This window comes from Neodiprion lecontei, chromosome 6 (genome assembly GCF_021901455.1).
Source record: "Neodiprion lecontei isolate iyNeoLeco1 chromosome 6, iyNeoLeco1.1, whole genome shotgun sequence".
Taxonomy (NCBI): Eukaryota; Metazoa; Arthropoda; class Insecta; order Hymenoptera; family Diprionidae; genus Neodiprion; species Neodiprion lecontei.
This window is the reverse complement of record NC_060265.1, coordinates 25,890,955-25,904,244: the sequence shown is the minus strand read 5'-3', so window position 1 is coordinate 25,904,244 and position 13,290 is coordinate 25,890,955. Positions and strand designations below refer to the sequence as shown.

Genomic DNA, 13,290 nt, shown 5'->3' with positions numbered 1-13,290 from the left:
AGAACCGCGAAGACTCCACCTCGCAACATGCGTGGCATGAGGTAAACCCGAAGACAATACTCACGCGCACGCAATACCGTCCTGCAACCTCGGTAAGTGTTTAGGAATCAATGCACGGATCGCCAAAGATGATCGAATCGGTATATAAAGACCGCACCGCGGATTCAGAAGCATCAAACAGTCTTCAGACCTCCTCATCGACTCATCAGTCAATAAACCAAAACCAACCACCAACATGAAATTCTTCGTTGTAAGTATTCAACACTGCTGAATTTCAATCTACATTGTAGAATTTCAAGTCTCCGATTACCACATACCCAAAAATTAGTGTATAATACATTTGCAATACATATATCTTGAATACTAACCAGTAAAAGCAATTAAATTTCATCCCCAGTCATCAAGGCAGTCTAGATAATCGTTTCCGTTCCTGCAATCATTCACATAAAAATTCATTATTTCGGTTCCAATATAAACTCTCTGCGATACAAACTGCAGTTCTTTATTTCCACTTACATCAGTGATTCAGTAATTGAAATCATTTCTGTTCCTAATCCGAAACAGTGTCCAAAAGCTCACTATAAATTTGTTTAGCTAAATCGGAACTGAAGTTTGCTACAGTCGTGCACTAAATTGCAATTCGCTGCTCGTTCGAACGAACTTTCAACGAATTTACTCACACTCGTTCAATTTCAGGCTGTCATGCTCTTGGCCCTCGCCGCCGTCGCTCTGGCCGACACAAAGCCCCAGGAAGTTGAATCCGTGGAGCCATCCAACACCCAAGCGAGGGACAAGCGAGGCGCTTTGGTGGGTGTTGCTGCCTACACGGCGCCTGTTGCCTACAGCGCCTACACCGCGCCTGTAGCACCGGTTGCCGCCTACTCGGCGTACAGCGCATACCCGTACGCTTACTCTGCTTACCCTTACTACTCGGGTGCCTACGCAAGCGCTCCCTACATCGTCGGTTAGAAATCCTTCTGCCGATCTTCGCCCGCTCGAAGACTGACGACGACCCGCGTGAACAATGATATGAATTTCAATTAATCGTTGACAGTTTCGTAATTTCGAAGAAAACCAGGACGCGAACATTTTACAATCGCGACGTGTTCAACCTACTGCAGCTATGATACCTTGTTCTTTTCTCCTCCTTTTCTTCCCACGATCGAAGTGCCGAATGATTTTTATAATAAGCCTTAAGATACATCGGAAGGCGGGCTGATACAGGAAATATGAAAACCATGTTACAACATCTTGATCAGATTGAACCGCAACGACCATTCTACCTGTGTAAACGAAATTGTATTTCAGAAATTGTTAACGATTATTTTACTATGTATTATATTGTAAAATATAAATAAAACAAACATGCATTCCAAAATCTTGAGACTAATTATGTTTATGCTCGTGTATGGTCCTAGCGACCGCATCCTAATAATCCACTTTCGATGTCGACGATTTGATTACATTCTTCGACTACAAACTCTACTGCACCGCATGCACCTGCTCATTTTCAGTTCATAAACTGCTTCGCTCGAATGATTTTCAATTACAGAACGTGCACCGCTTATACCTATTACCTCCCGAGATTGAAAGCCAGGATGATTGCTATACATAATGTAAACTAGACAATAAAACCATCGCCCTTGTTCTACAAGACCGAATGGTCTCATCAAACTCTCTGTGAAACGAAACGATTGATGTTAGAATAAATTATCGCATATTAGTCCTTCCCTTTCTCCTACTGGATACTACGATCGTTTCTCTCGTCTCGGATCAGGTTTACGCTCGTCACTATTCAACTTTGCAAGTGGTACCCGTAGTAATCTATACAAGTCTGTTCCAAGTTTGATACGGTGTTACAGGAATTCACTAGATACACGGAAATTTTTGTGACATCCGAAAATCTAATAGCCTGCCCAATTTTTCCAGTTTCTATTGCTTCTTTTTTTTCAATTACTTCATTTTTTCTACACCCGACTTATATAATCAAGTATCAAATTTTCCCGACTATCCTTCGTTCCTCAACCAAAGTCATGGTATCTCAATTCCATGCTTTCTTGCCTGCTGATTTCTTTCGCTGCATGACGAAAAAGCCGGTGACAGTACTGCAGTGAGAGTAAAATAGTGAAAAGATGAAGCGACCGTTTGTTTGCGGGAATAAGAAAAAAACGATCTAAATAATCGTCAATAAGATTTTTGCTGATTTCCCAATAAATCGTCAATCGTCAACGATGTTTTCTCAGTACCTACCTCAGGTAAGAGTAACCTTGTTAGAAGCTTTTTTGCACCGCGCAAAAACAGGTATTCTTTATTTTAAAACGGTGCCTTTATTGGAGCTGCGATAAACAATATTGATCTGCAGAACAATTTCATTACACACTTCGATCTAGTCCTCTTCGCAAATCGAGCTCGTTCGGTTCGTCATACGTTCGTGTTGAACCCATGAAGGATCCACGGATATCTATATGTATAGTGACACTAGACGACCACTCCCCGATACGTGCTTACAGAAGCGACGTGTTTCTACGCCGTGTATCAACACTCACCTATATTTGCAGAAGCAGACATTGCACTCGCGCTCCTTTGAATTTGCAACGTAACAAAGATAGGTGCGTAATTCATACCGATTGCAAATTCCGCGCAGTCCTTCGCTTTCCACGTAATTCGAAAATTTTATAACCGTGAACAATTGTCACGTGCTTACGCAACGCGAATAATTCCCATGTGAGTTATTCCTGATTCCGTATTCTTCAAGACGTATGAGACTCGTGCAGCTAAAGACTTTCACTGACAAGACGCACTCAATTCGCGCGTGACTCGAATTAGTCAACGACCACGCGACGATCCCACAAGATCGGCACGACCCAAATCAATCAATAACGTCCTAGACTCCGAACACTCTGGATTTTCCATTCCACTCGCTTCATTTTTATTCTCCACTACTCCGCATTACGATAGCGACTTGTATATTTGGGCAAATCTAACATTCAAATTTATGTCAGACAATTCTGACCACATTTTGCAGTACAACTTTAATCTCGAGTGTTTAATCTTCACACGAAACATTCTCACCTTACCCATAAATGTATGGCAGCTCTCTTATTCAGATATCATCAGCTGCGTGTAATAAAACTCTTTTGGTGACCGAGGTGATTTCTAAAGATGAATGTATCATCTCATACTCGGCAATCACAGGTATTCCAAGTAAGACTTGATGACAAAACGGTCTGTATCCAAGAACTGAACCAATGCGGAATATTTTATAAAAGGACATTTTACCTTACCAAATTCCATCTTCACCGTAAAATAAAACCCTCGTCACAGTTGCGCTTTAGTGATTTTGGGAGAGATTTAAGCTAGCAAAAATGGTCCCTGCAACGCAGTCGAATAAAAGTGAGAATTCTATCGACTATAGCACCTGTTTCCGGTCACGTGCGACCTCAAAAGTATGCCAATGGATGTTAGAGATTATCGGCTCGAGCGATTTCGTTTTCAAACTGGAATTGTATAAGATGATGAGAGACCGGTCGAATTTCGCGGCCCTTTGGGAGAGAGGATGAAGTTTCGACACCCGCGTCAAACGGCGTCCAGTCTTCGGCTATCTCTAAAATGTAATATTACATTTCGATATGTGTAACACATACAATCCGTAACAGTATTGCCTAAGTACAAGCGATGAAAGCAGGCAAGAAAGTCTATTGTAATTCGTGGACGGTCGTGGCCGACTGTATTTATACATGTGCAGGTATGGCAGTGTCCTTAGTCGACCTCCGTCCGTCCACCCTCTAACTGATAATTATTGGTGCAATACCGCACCAATAGTATCCGAGTGTCCCAATTAAATACCGGAACTTTAAAAAAAAAAAAAACGCAAACTATTTACCGGTTCCGTTACTGGTGCTAGTGTCAAGTGTCGATTGGATATTACATCGCGGAACCATGAATCTGCTATCGGTAAGTTTTGGCACTAAAACAAGCCCAACAACTGTGAAAAACCTTTCAAAATCAAACACTATGTCACTACCTCTTTCCGCTTCTCTCGGCTCAGAATGTTGAGTCTCAATCAGAGCTATCGCGCTTTATTCAATTAAAGTATCAAGTCAAAAGTGTTACCATAATTAACAAATGTTTCTATTCCTTCCTAGATATTCATCGCATTGACTCTTAGTCTGGCTTGCACATTCGCAGAGGAAAGCAAGTCGTCGGACGTGACTAAATTGGAAGTCGTGGATCTGGGTGAAGTGAGCGACGAGTCAGACGTAAAGATCTCCGAATCGCAAAGAAAAAGAGACTCTGGTTACGTGTACAACAGACCGGACCGGCTCACGGCTGGTCAACGATTCAACGGTCACGGTTACCGGCAAGGCTCAAATGGTTACAGAGCCAAAATTGTGTCCAGATACCCCAGCCAGAGTCAGCGACCCTTTACAAGCTACGGAACACCGGTTCAAAGTGAACCTGTCCGGAGACCAAGCATACAGTACTCGGGTCCACAGAGTGGCAGTTTTGGCGGTCATCAGAACCACTTGAGGCCTCAACAAGGTCAGTTCAGCGGTCAGCAAAACCAGCAAAACCAGCAGAACCAGTATTCCTCGGGTCAGTTTGCACAGCAGAGCAACGGATTCTTCAGCCAGAGGGTTCCCAGTCCTGTAAGGCACGTCGACTTCGTCCCGCCCAACCCGATAGCCAGTCAAAATGATCAACCTTTCGGTTCGAACACGGCCCTCTACCTCCCACCACAGAATCAGGAGCTGCCGACGTATTCGACACCGAGTAAATTCCAGGCTGGTCAACAATCGTTCCAGCATCAGATACAGAGCGTAAATTTTCAGCAGCAGGATCAGACCGCAAGCTTTCAGGACCAGAGTTCAAACCAAGGTGTAATTTCCGACGCGGCAAATTTTCTCTCCCAAAATGCCCAGGCCATATCCCAGCTCTACGGGGCGCCAGCAACGGACCAAAACTTCGCTCCAAACAACGAAGACTTCTCCGGCGGAAGCAACCAGATTCAGGGGGTGACGGGTCCCTCCTTAGAACACAACAACCAGTTCCAGAATCAGCAGTTTCGGAATGTCCAGTCGGCGCAAAGGTTCCAGGGGTCGTTGCCCTCCTACGCATCGGGCACCCTTGGCCCGGAGGAGTCGCTGGAGCAGATCCAGTCGAAGGAAAAGGACAGGTTGATAGCCGAGCTCCAGACGTTGCTGAGTCAGAGCCAATCGCAGAACGCCGCGAGTGCCGAGCTGATCGGTCAGTACGCCCAGAGCCACGGCAACTACATAGAGAACCAGAAGCTGCTGGCCGCGATAAGCTCGCAACTGCAGAATCAGCAGAAGTACAACAACGGAGGCCAGAACGCGAATCCCGGGGGTAGTTTCGGCCCCGCAAACACGGCCTTCGGTCAGGCGCCCTTCGTTCCCGGCACCAGCACCAGTCCCACTTTCACTCTAGGTTACGGCCTGACCACCCAGCAGACCCCGACGACGACGACGACGACCACGACCACGACCGCTTCCCCGATCCCCCCGTCCCAAAGTCCCGCCGGAAGTTCCCAGTCTGGCTCCTCGGTTCCTGCACCGTCCGCGCCCCCCGCATCAAACCCGAATTTTCCGCAGTACGGGGGTTTCGTGCCTTCCCTGATCGGCAGTCCCGGTTTCGTCGGGGCTTTGCCGAGCTACGGCACCGTCGGCTCGGGATTCGTCCCGGCGCCTGTTCAGCCGGCCGAATCATCCCCGACCCACTTCGGCTTGCCGATCCCCCAGGACCCAAACGCGGCTCAGCAGCCCCAGACTCCGGGATCGTCGCATCATCCCCCTCAGCCAGTGGCGCTCCCTTCGTCACCGAGTTTCGTCACTCGGCCAGCCGCCCTTCCGGTTCAGCCCGTTCATCCGGTTCATCCGCTGCAGCCGGTTCATCCTGTGCAACCGATCGCACCTCTTCATCCGATTTCCACGACTCTCCACGGCGTCCAGCAGTTTCATCCCATCTTGAATCAGCCCCTGCAGCCGGTCGCTTCCCCCGTACATCCGGTTTTGCCTGCAGTCGCTCCGGTTCACACAGCGCCAGTGGCAGCTCATCCGAGTTACGGGATTCAACCGGGCGTCTTCAACCCGTTGCTTTATAAGCCTGTCAAGAATGTTTATCCCGTTTATTATTATCCCAATTTACCGTATCAGGTACAAAAACCGGCGCTTCCCACTTACCCGTGGAGCTATGCACCGTCTTACGCACAGGCGAAACCAGCTCAAATTTGGAAATAAGTTCGCCTAGCGTGTACGTGTACATATGTTTTTGTTGTTTTTTATTGCTTAATATTCGGATATTTTTATATACCTATACCTATTGGTAGAAAAGCAGTTGTTGAGTTTTAATGAGAATGTTTTTATTTATGCATTGTATGTTTATTATATATGTATAGAATACGATAATATAAGTATAAGCGTGTTTGATTGGTAATTCTACATTTTGCGACACGTATTTTTTAACGCACAAATTCCTTCGCTAGTGGAGTTGTAAATACAAAACTTGTATTTATTTTTATAAATAAAATTGTTGTCTATTTCTTTTTATTAACTTTGTCGTATTTTATTTGTCGCAGCCGAAACTGATGTTACGCGATTTTAAACTCCCTCGGCCTATAAGGAACTCCTTGAACGAATTTAAATCGTCATTTTGTGTGCAGGTAGAGCCGCGTAAGAATGACGTATATACGTAACTATATCTAAGTGTTAAAACTCTGCGCATGCAGCTCAAACTATAATAATCGAGATCAAAGAAATGCAGAGCGTTACGTAAATGTATGTAATAAGAATGTACGATACATCGCCGAGATTTACAATGAGAACAGAACGATCGTATCTGTATGATGTTATATAGAAAGTCCAGTTGTAACAACTCGATAAAATTATTATAACCTTGGTTAAAAACAATTCTTTCGGATATTTAATAAAATTCAGAAGAGTCGATTCGACGGGTGAAATTTTTTCTGCGAAAGTCATTGTTAATGAGAGAAATGTAATTATAATCGCTTTGCAACAAGTTACCGATTTTCTAATTATAAATATTATTCGTACCATATACAGTCCTGAATAATCACAATTAATTTTCATATTGCTTGTCGTTCATTGAAGGTGAGTCAAAGTTTAGCGCTTCGGGAAGTGAAGTGAATGCAAATGAATTACCCGGCATGACTCGCCTCCGTGAATGTCAACCGATTAAACTACGGTTGAGATCCAGCTTTTGCGCATAGCCCGAGGCTCGCGAGCAGCGAAATGCGAAATGCGTTCACTTCATACAAATCGGAGCAGCGGTTTGATCGCTCGAGAGGAAAAGGAAATGGGTGAAACATTGACTCGGCCCGCCTGGTACAAACTGCTGCCATTCTCACTTTCATCTGCGGAATGATTTGCAAGAAAATAAATGTATTATTCATAAATGGTGCGGCGATCTGTAAGGGGGGGGGGGGTGAGGGGCGAGGCTGAAATTCCGAATTTAAAAAGTTCCGGAAGCGCTAAATTCCGAATTCTTTGGCGGCGAAACTTGAAGTAAAAAAATGAAACTTTTACGAAATATCAAAGATTCAAATGGTCCGAAACACGACGCTCAAAGTTCCGTAAAGGTAAAATTCTGCCGAATGGGCACAACTCCGACAAGTCAAAGAAGTTCCGAAAGTGCGAAAATTTAAAAATATGAAACATCAAAATTCTGAAAGATCAAAGACTTTCAGTTTTTTTGAATTTCTGACTTGGAGAAACTGCAGCACTTTGATCTTTCTGTATATTGGATTTTCGATATGCTGTGTGAGAATATTTTAATTTTCGGAATTTTGCTATATCGGAACTTTACTTTCCGGAACTTTGGTTTATCGTAACGTGAATTTTCGGAAGCTTGCATTTCGGAACTTTTGAGCCATGGGTTTCCGACCATTCGAAACATTGTTGTTCGTGAAAATTTGATTTCTTTACTTCAAGTTTCACCACCACATAATTCAAAATTAGGCGCTTTCGGAAGTTTTCAAATTCAAAACTTCAATCCCGCCCCTCTGTGGGCCGAAAATTAATATCACGGTCTTAGAGATAATTTTAACGCGAAACCAGATATTTACGAAGAGGGTACAATCTATCGGTAAAATTGCTCCTCGTTTTTCCTTGCTAGTGATTCGCCAAATGATCCCGAGAATCACGAACCATTTGGCTATCGTTGTCCGGAAATTCTTGAGACTTGACTAGCAAACACTGAATGAGCTCAACACACCGAATGCGTTTCGTAATGGCGTAGATTTCGTCTCGCTCTAACTACTGTAAGATGCGAGAGATAATCTGCGTAAGACTTTCTTTCAAAATGTGGCAAGATAAGAGTCTGATTAGGCTAAGTCTAAGGGAGGCGATGAACGATTAATTAGAAATTCTCATTCACCTCGACTGCAGTGCCGTCACCTCTGATTCTTGTGATTCCTGAAAATTCAAATTCACTTTATTCAAAATACAGTTTTTATCGAACGTTGCCATGAATTACGCAGACATGAAAAATTGACATCTATATTCATATACAAATATTCCGGCAAGTTGGTTTTATGTCCGATCAAAAGGATATTCACGTAATATATCCTTCAATTTAAATTAAACGATAGGCCGCAGCATATGTTACGAACACGAAAAATCCAGGCAAGGACGCGATGTTATATGCCGTGAAGAAAGTTCGCATCGGTCGATGCGCGATACCGATCTTGAAACAGGCTAAGGTGATCTAACAGAATTCCTAGAGCAACTAAATGCCAGGATGGAATTTGATAGATTTCACGGCATAACGCGCAACTATTCCATGACGTCAATTTTTCATCGCGAATCGACACGCGTTTTATACATGTCACGTTAATATCGAGCCACTGATGAAACGATCGAGATAGCAAAATACAAAAAATAATCAAAAAGCCGTTCCAAGAAATATCTTACGATCCGTTTTTAAACCTCGAAAAAATATCCACAGGCCCAAAAGAAATCTTTCAGGATTCTTAGACGTCGAAAAAACAAATCACGAAGCATCGTTCAGACGTAATTCTGACAACTTTTAGTTTCGTGCTGTTTAAGGTACAATTTCGTAAATAAAACTGATAATTAGGCGACTGCGCTCGTCGGTGCGAAAATTGATGAACGAAAAATAGAAGACGCCGGATAATAACAGGTTATATTGTTAGCGTTCATGCTGCAGGATTAACTATCTTGTGTCGTGAAAGTGCGGTTCCGTGTGCAATCCAACAGCTATCATCTGCATCAGGGCGTTTACTTTGGATTGCAGTGGACCGAGACACCGGTCAAGGATCCGGAGGACTGCATAGGTGCCGATTTTTTCAACGCCGGAGGCTTTCAGCAGCACTTTTGCAAGCGAAGTTCGAAGAAGTCGAAGACGGATTCACTTTCCGCGTTTATCGACCTGAATTTATCTCCTTATTTTGTTCCACTTTTACACACAGGCACGCACACGCTTGCGCACGTGGTAATACCGGTTCTACCGACTATCGTCGCGTTTCATCCCGGCGGACGCAGTCTGGATCTTGGGAGATCTCTCGGGCGAAGAGGTGACCGATCGTTCGAGCCCCTCCTAGATCGCGATCGGAGATCCCTTTCCCTTTTCACTATTTTCGAATACGATTGCGACGCCTCGTTTATTTCACATTTCTATAATCAAGCCGCTTTTGCCAAATCACGCAATGCCCTGTGAGCAAGGCTGTAATAGTCGAATCTAACCGCTGCAGAACCGTTCGAGTGTTGGATAAATAGAGAAAAAGAAGAACCGCGCATTGATAGAACGGATGCGCTGAAAACATCAGTTAGATTTTTGTTCCCTCGCCTCCAATGCCCGCCTTTTAGTTTTATCCCTTTCGACGTGGCACCGGCTGAATTAATGGAGCGTGTAAGTTCCACTGTCTCGGATAATTTTGACCGATCTATGCGTGCTGATATATATTACATCTTAGATTTGTGGGATTGAATATGGACAACTCGGCACGAAGATCGAAATTAAGCCCTGAGGGCCCGAGAACGATGCCTAAATTATCAAGTTGAATCAAATTCGAGCTAGCGACTGTAATTTGCGAAATAGGAATTTAAACGGCCTTTGGAAGTATAGGCTTTTGACGTGTTTGATAACCGTGTGAAATGGTTTTGATCCCGTGTGAATGCATAAATTCACGTCATTCGAAAGAATGACAGATAGAGAGAAAGAGAAAGAGAAGACATTAGAAGAATTCTAACAAGTATAAGATAAATAATCGTTCACCGAAAGTTTCTCAAAGCACACTTCACCTGCCCGTGTGTGATATTGCACCGTGTTATTTTCATGATAATTGAACATAAACTTGAGCTCGTCGCTGTTAAATGTATACGCACTTGCCGTTGGTCGTAATACTAATCGTAAGCGTATTAATAAAACCTTGCCATAGTACAGAATGTTTGTGAATAGATGAGTATCTCTGAAAAGAATAATTACATAATCGTGCACGCAACTAGAGTATTAAATAACACATCGCAAACACTCTCGTCTAATATTTAAATGTTGCAGGCAAAACGGGATATGACAAAAAAATAATTCGTAACACTTTTTTCTCAAATCCCGTTTCGCCTGTAAGATTCTGCACGTACTCGTATGCATGAAACTACAGTTATAAACAAATATGTGAAATAGTACATGGATGACCTGGATTCTACCGTAGATTCTATTCGAGTGGACAATTTATTCAGGATAGGTAAGAGAATGCGGAGAGTGCACGTCGTGGCAGAGGCTCGTCTTTAAACTTGTTTCGCGTTGCACCAAAATCGGATGTCGACTCGGTTTGTGAACGTGTATATCACCGGGGAGAAAGTGAAACGAAATCAATTGCCTTTTTGATCTTTCTGGATCAACAAGCGAACGGTAAGTATTTGGTCACCTGTTCTGCGACATCGGCGTATCTCAATATCAGACTTGTACAATCTTAGCACCAGTCTGACAAATGATAAGAAGAGGAATCTGCGAGTGCATTGCAGCTTTACAAGCCACCTGAAATAATCATCGACTATGAATCGTAAAAAAAAAAAATATTATATTAACAGGCTTCAACTGCAGGCTAATAGAGAATTTCAAGAGAGTAAAAAAATACACACACACAATTGCTATCGACAATGAGTTTGGAAAGGCAATAAGGACCGCTTTACCGGCGCGAAAGGTGTATGTACGAGGCTTATTAAGTCCACCAAACTATCAAGCTATCAAAAAAAAAAAAAAAAAGAAACTAACAATAAGCACGATTATTTACAAGCCCAGATAGCAATAAACCGTCGCCTGGTGCTTATTTTTCTAGTTCATATTACCTTCAGGTATCTATTTATTCGTTGATTTTTGGATTTTGGCGCAAGTAACAAGAAAAATTCCAGTCTTCACCCAATATTAGAATGTTTACAGAATTAAATAGCGAACATCGGTTGTTGTAAAGTGACAGTGTCGAGGCATAAGATATAAAACAAAAAAAAAAAGAATCTGATCAGAATTTAATGGAACGTGACTTGAATGTTACAATTTTTTGTTCGCCATGAGAGATTAAATATATGTATATGCAATATGTGGCGTCCCGTAAAAAATCTGCGCTCCCACAAAACACCTGACGTTTGATATTTAGAATTGACAATTACATCGTGGAGGTTAATTATACTTTCTAAATAATATCCATGCATGTTCTGGAGGCTTTTTTCACATTTTAACACAATACCCCGAGTGGGAATTTTTGATTAGACTAATTACGTCGGTGTATTTGAATCGTTGGCATTGTCCCATATATCGGCTATATTCATTTAGAGATGTAGCTGTAATACCGCATCACGATGTCGATTATGTACGCGGTCTGGTACCGCAAAGAATTCATTAGCATTTATTCGCGGACATAAGTACATACATACGTACAAACCCGTTTACGTAATTCAATCTCGGAAACTGACTGCGGCATCGGTGAGAAAGATCTGATAACTACGCGATTGTCGTCGACTTGAGGCAAGGTTTTCTTCAATTAGTAATGGAATTGAAATATCGTTTTTCGTCAAAGTGAAAGCGTCATCCATAAAAAGGCGCATTTTTTTTCTGGGATAGGAAAACCGACGATCAACGAAAACGAAAATTTCTAGTAAATCAAGGCCTGAGTAGGAGTTGAAGATTATCCAAACACGTTCAAGTTCAGCGATAAATTTCGTCGCGGCGGAGAAATGCCAAATTTGCGGAATTACAGCCGTGTGAATTTAGTATGCGATAATTTTTCGCCTGAGTGTGTTAAAATGAATGAAAGGAAAAAGAGAAATAAATAAAAAAAAAAAAAACTTGAAAGGAAGAATGAGAAAATAACAGTATCCGAGAATAATTTGAATAAATCTGAGAGAGATTCTCTCGAATTTCTATCGGAGTGAAAATTCATTTAACCGACAAATCTCCAAACGCGGTTGAATACCCGGTTATGGAAATCGAGGCGAAGCTATTCTGCAGTTACAAGGATTTGGTCAGTCGACAAATGTAGTTCTCAATAGTTCAGGATTTACGTTGACAAGAATTTGAAAAAGAGAAATTAACTTCAGGCGAACTTTACCATATAATAATATACCCATCAAATTTAATACGAATTCTGGCATACCTGCAGCTCGCTTTTACTGACTGCAAATCGGAAGTGGAAGTTGGTTCATATCTTCAAGTGGGATGAGTCGCAGACTATTTTGGCACGGCCACTTTTTACGAATCCCATACTTCCACGATTTGTCACTAAAAAAATAAAACAAGTGTTTGAATCAAATCGTCTCTTCATAGTTACACCCGTAATTTTTACAGCTCGTTAGCATCGACTATACTGTCTTGAGCTTGAACATCGTCATCCTCAATTCAATATGAAAAAAAAGCTGTGCACATTTACTTAAAGTAACGCTAAACAAAAATGTACAGCTCTCTGTAAAACGAACTGACTGTTTCGGGAATATCGGAACAATTGGCTCCTTTCCAACCTGATATTCCGATCGTTTTCATCCGACGAACGCGAAGCGACTGATGGAGATGATTGAGAAATTTTGTGCATCGTTTTTCACGAGTAACGCGTGCAACGGTTGTCATTTCGACAGATATGAAATTCTCCAAGCACGTAGACTCTTTTTTCCATCGGATCATGCTCGGATTCAATACCGATCGTCAACAGTCTGGATTCATTGATGTGTATCAGCTCCGGCCTCTCGACTCCCTGCACATTCAGGTATAGCAGCCGGAGAACCAGAGTCGACGCTACCTTCACCTAGA

The 13,290-nt window shown here is 42.6% G+C and overlaps 2 protein-coding genes across 2 annotated transcripts; both read left to right on the top strand.

The window, feature by feature from the left end:
- The first annotated feature begins 144 nt into the window (after positions 1-144).
- On the top strand, positions 145-1,378 carry LOC107218154. The gene is made up of 2 exons (XM_015655933.2): positions 145-250; positions 697-1,378. The coding sequence occupies exons 1-2, from the start codon at positions 236-238 to the stop codon at positions 967-969; spliced, it is 288 nt and encodes a 95-aa protein (XP_015511419.1). The 5' UTR covers positions 145-235; the 3' UTR covers positions 970-1,378.
- Positions 1,379-3,659: 2,281 nt separating this feature from the next.
- Positions 3,660-6,570, top strand: LOC107218192 (PHD finger protein rhinoceros). Its single transcript, XM_015655983.2, has 2 exons — positions 3,660-3,954; positions 4,146-6,570. Exons 1-2 carry the CDS (start codon positions 3,940-3,942, stop codon positions 6,255-6,257), a joined length of 2,127 nt encoding a protein of 708 aa, XP_015511469.1. The 5' UTR covers positions 3,660-3,939; the 3' UTR covers positions 6,258-6,570.
- The last annotated feature ends 6,720 nt before the right edge of the window (positions 6,571-13,290 follow it).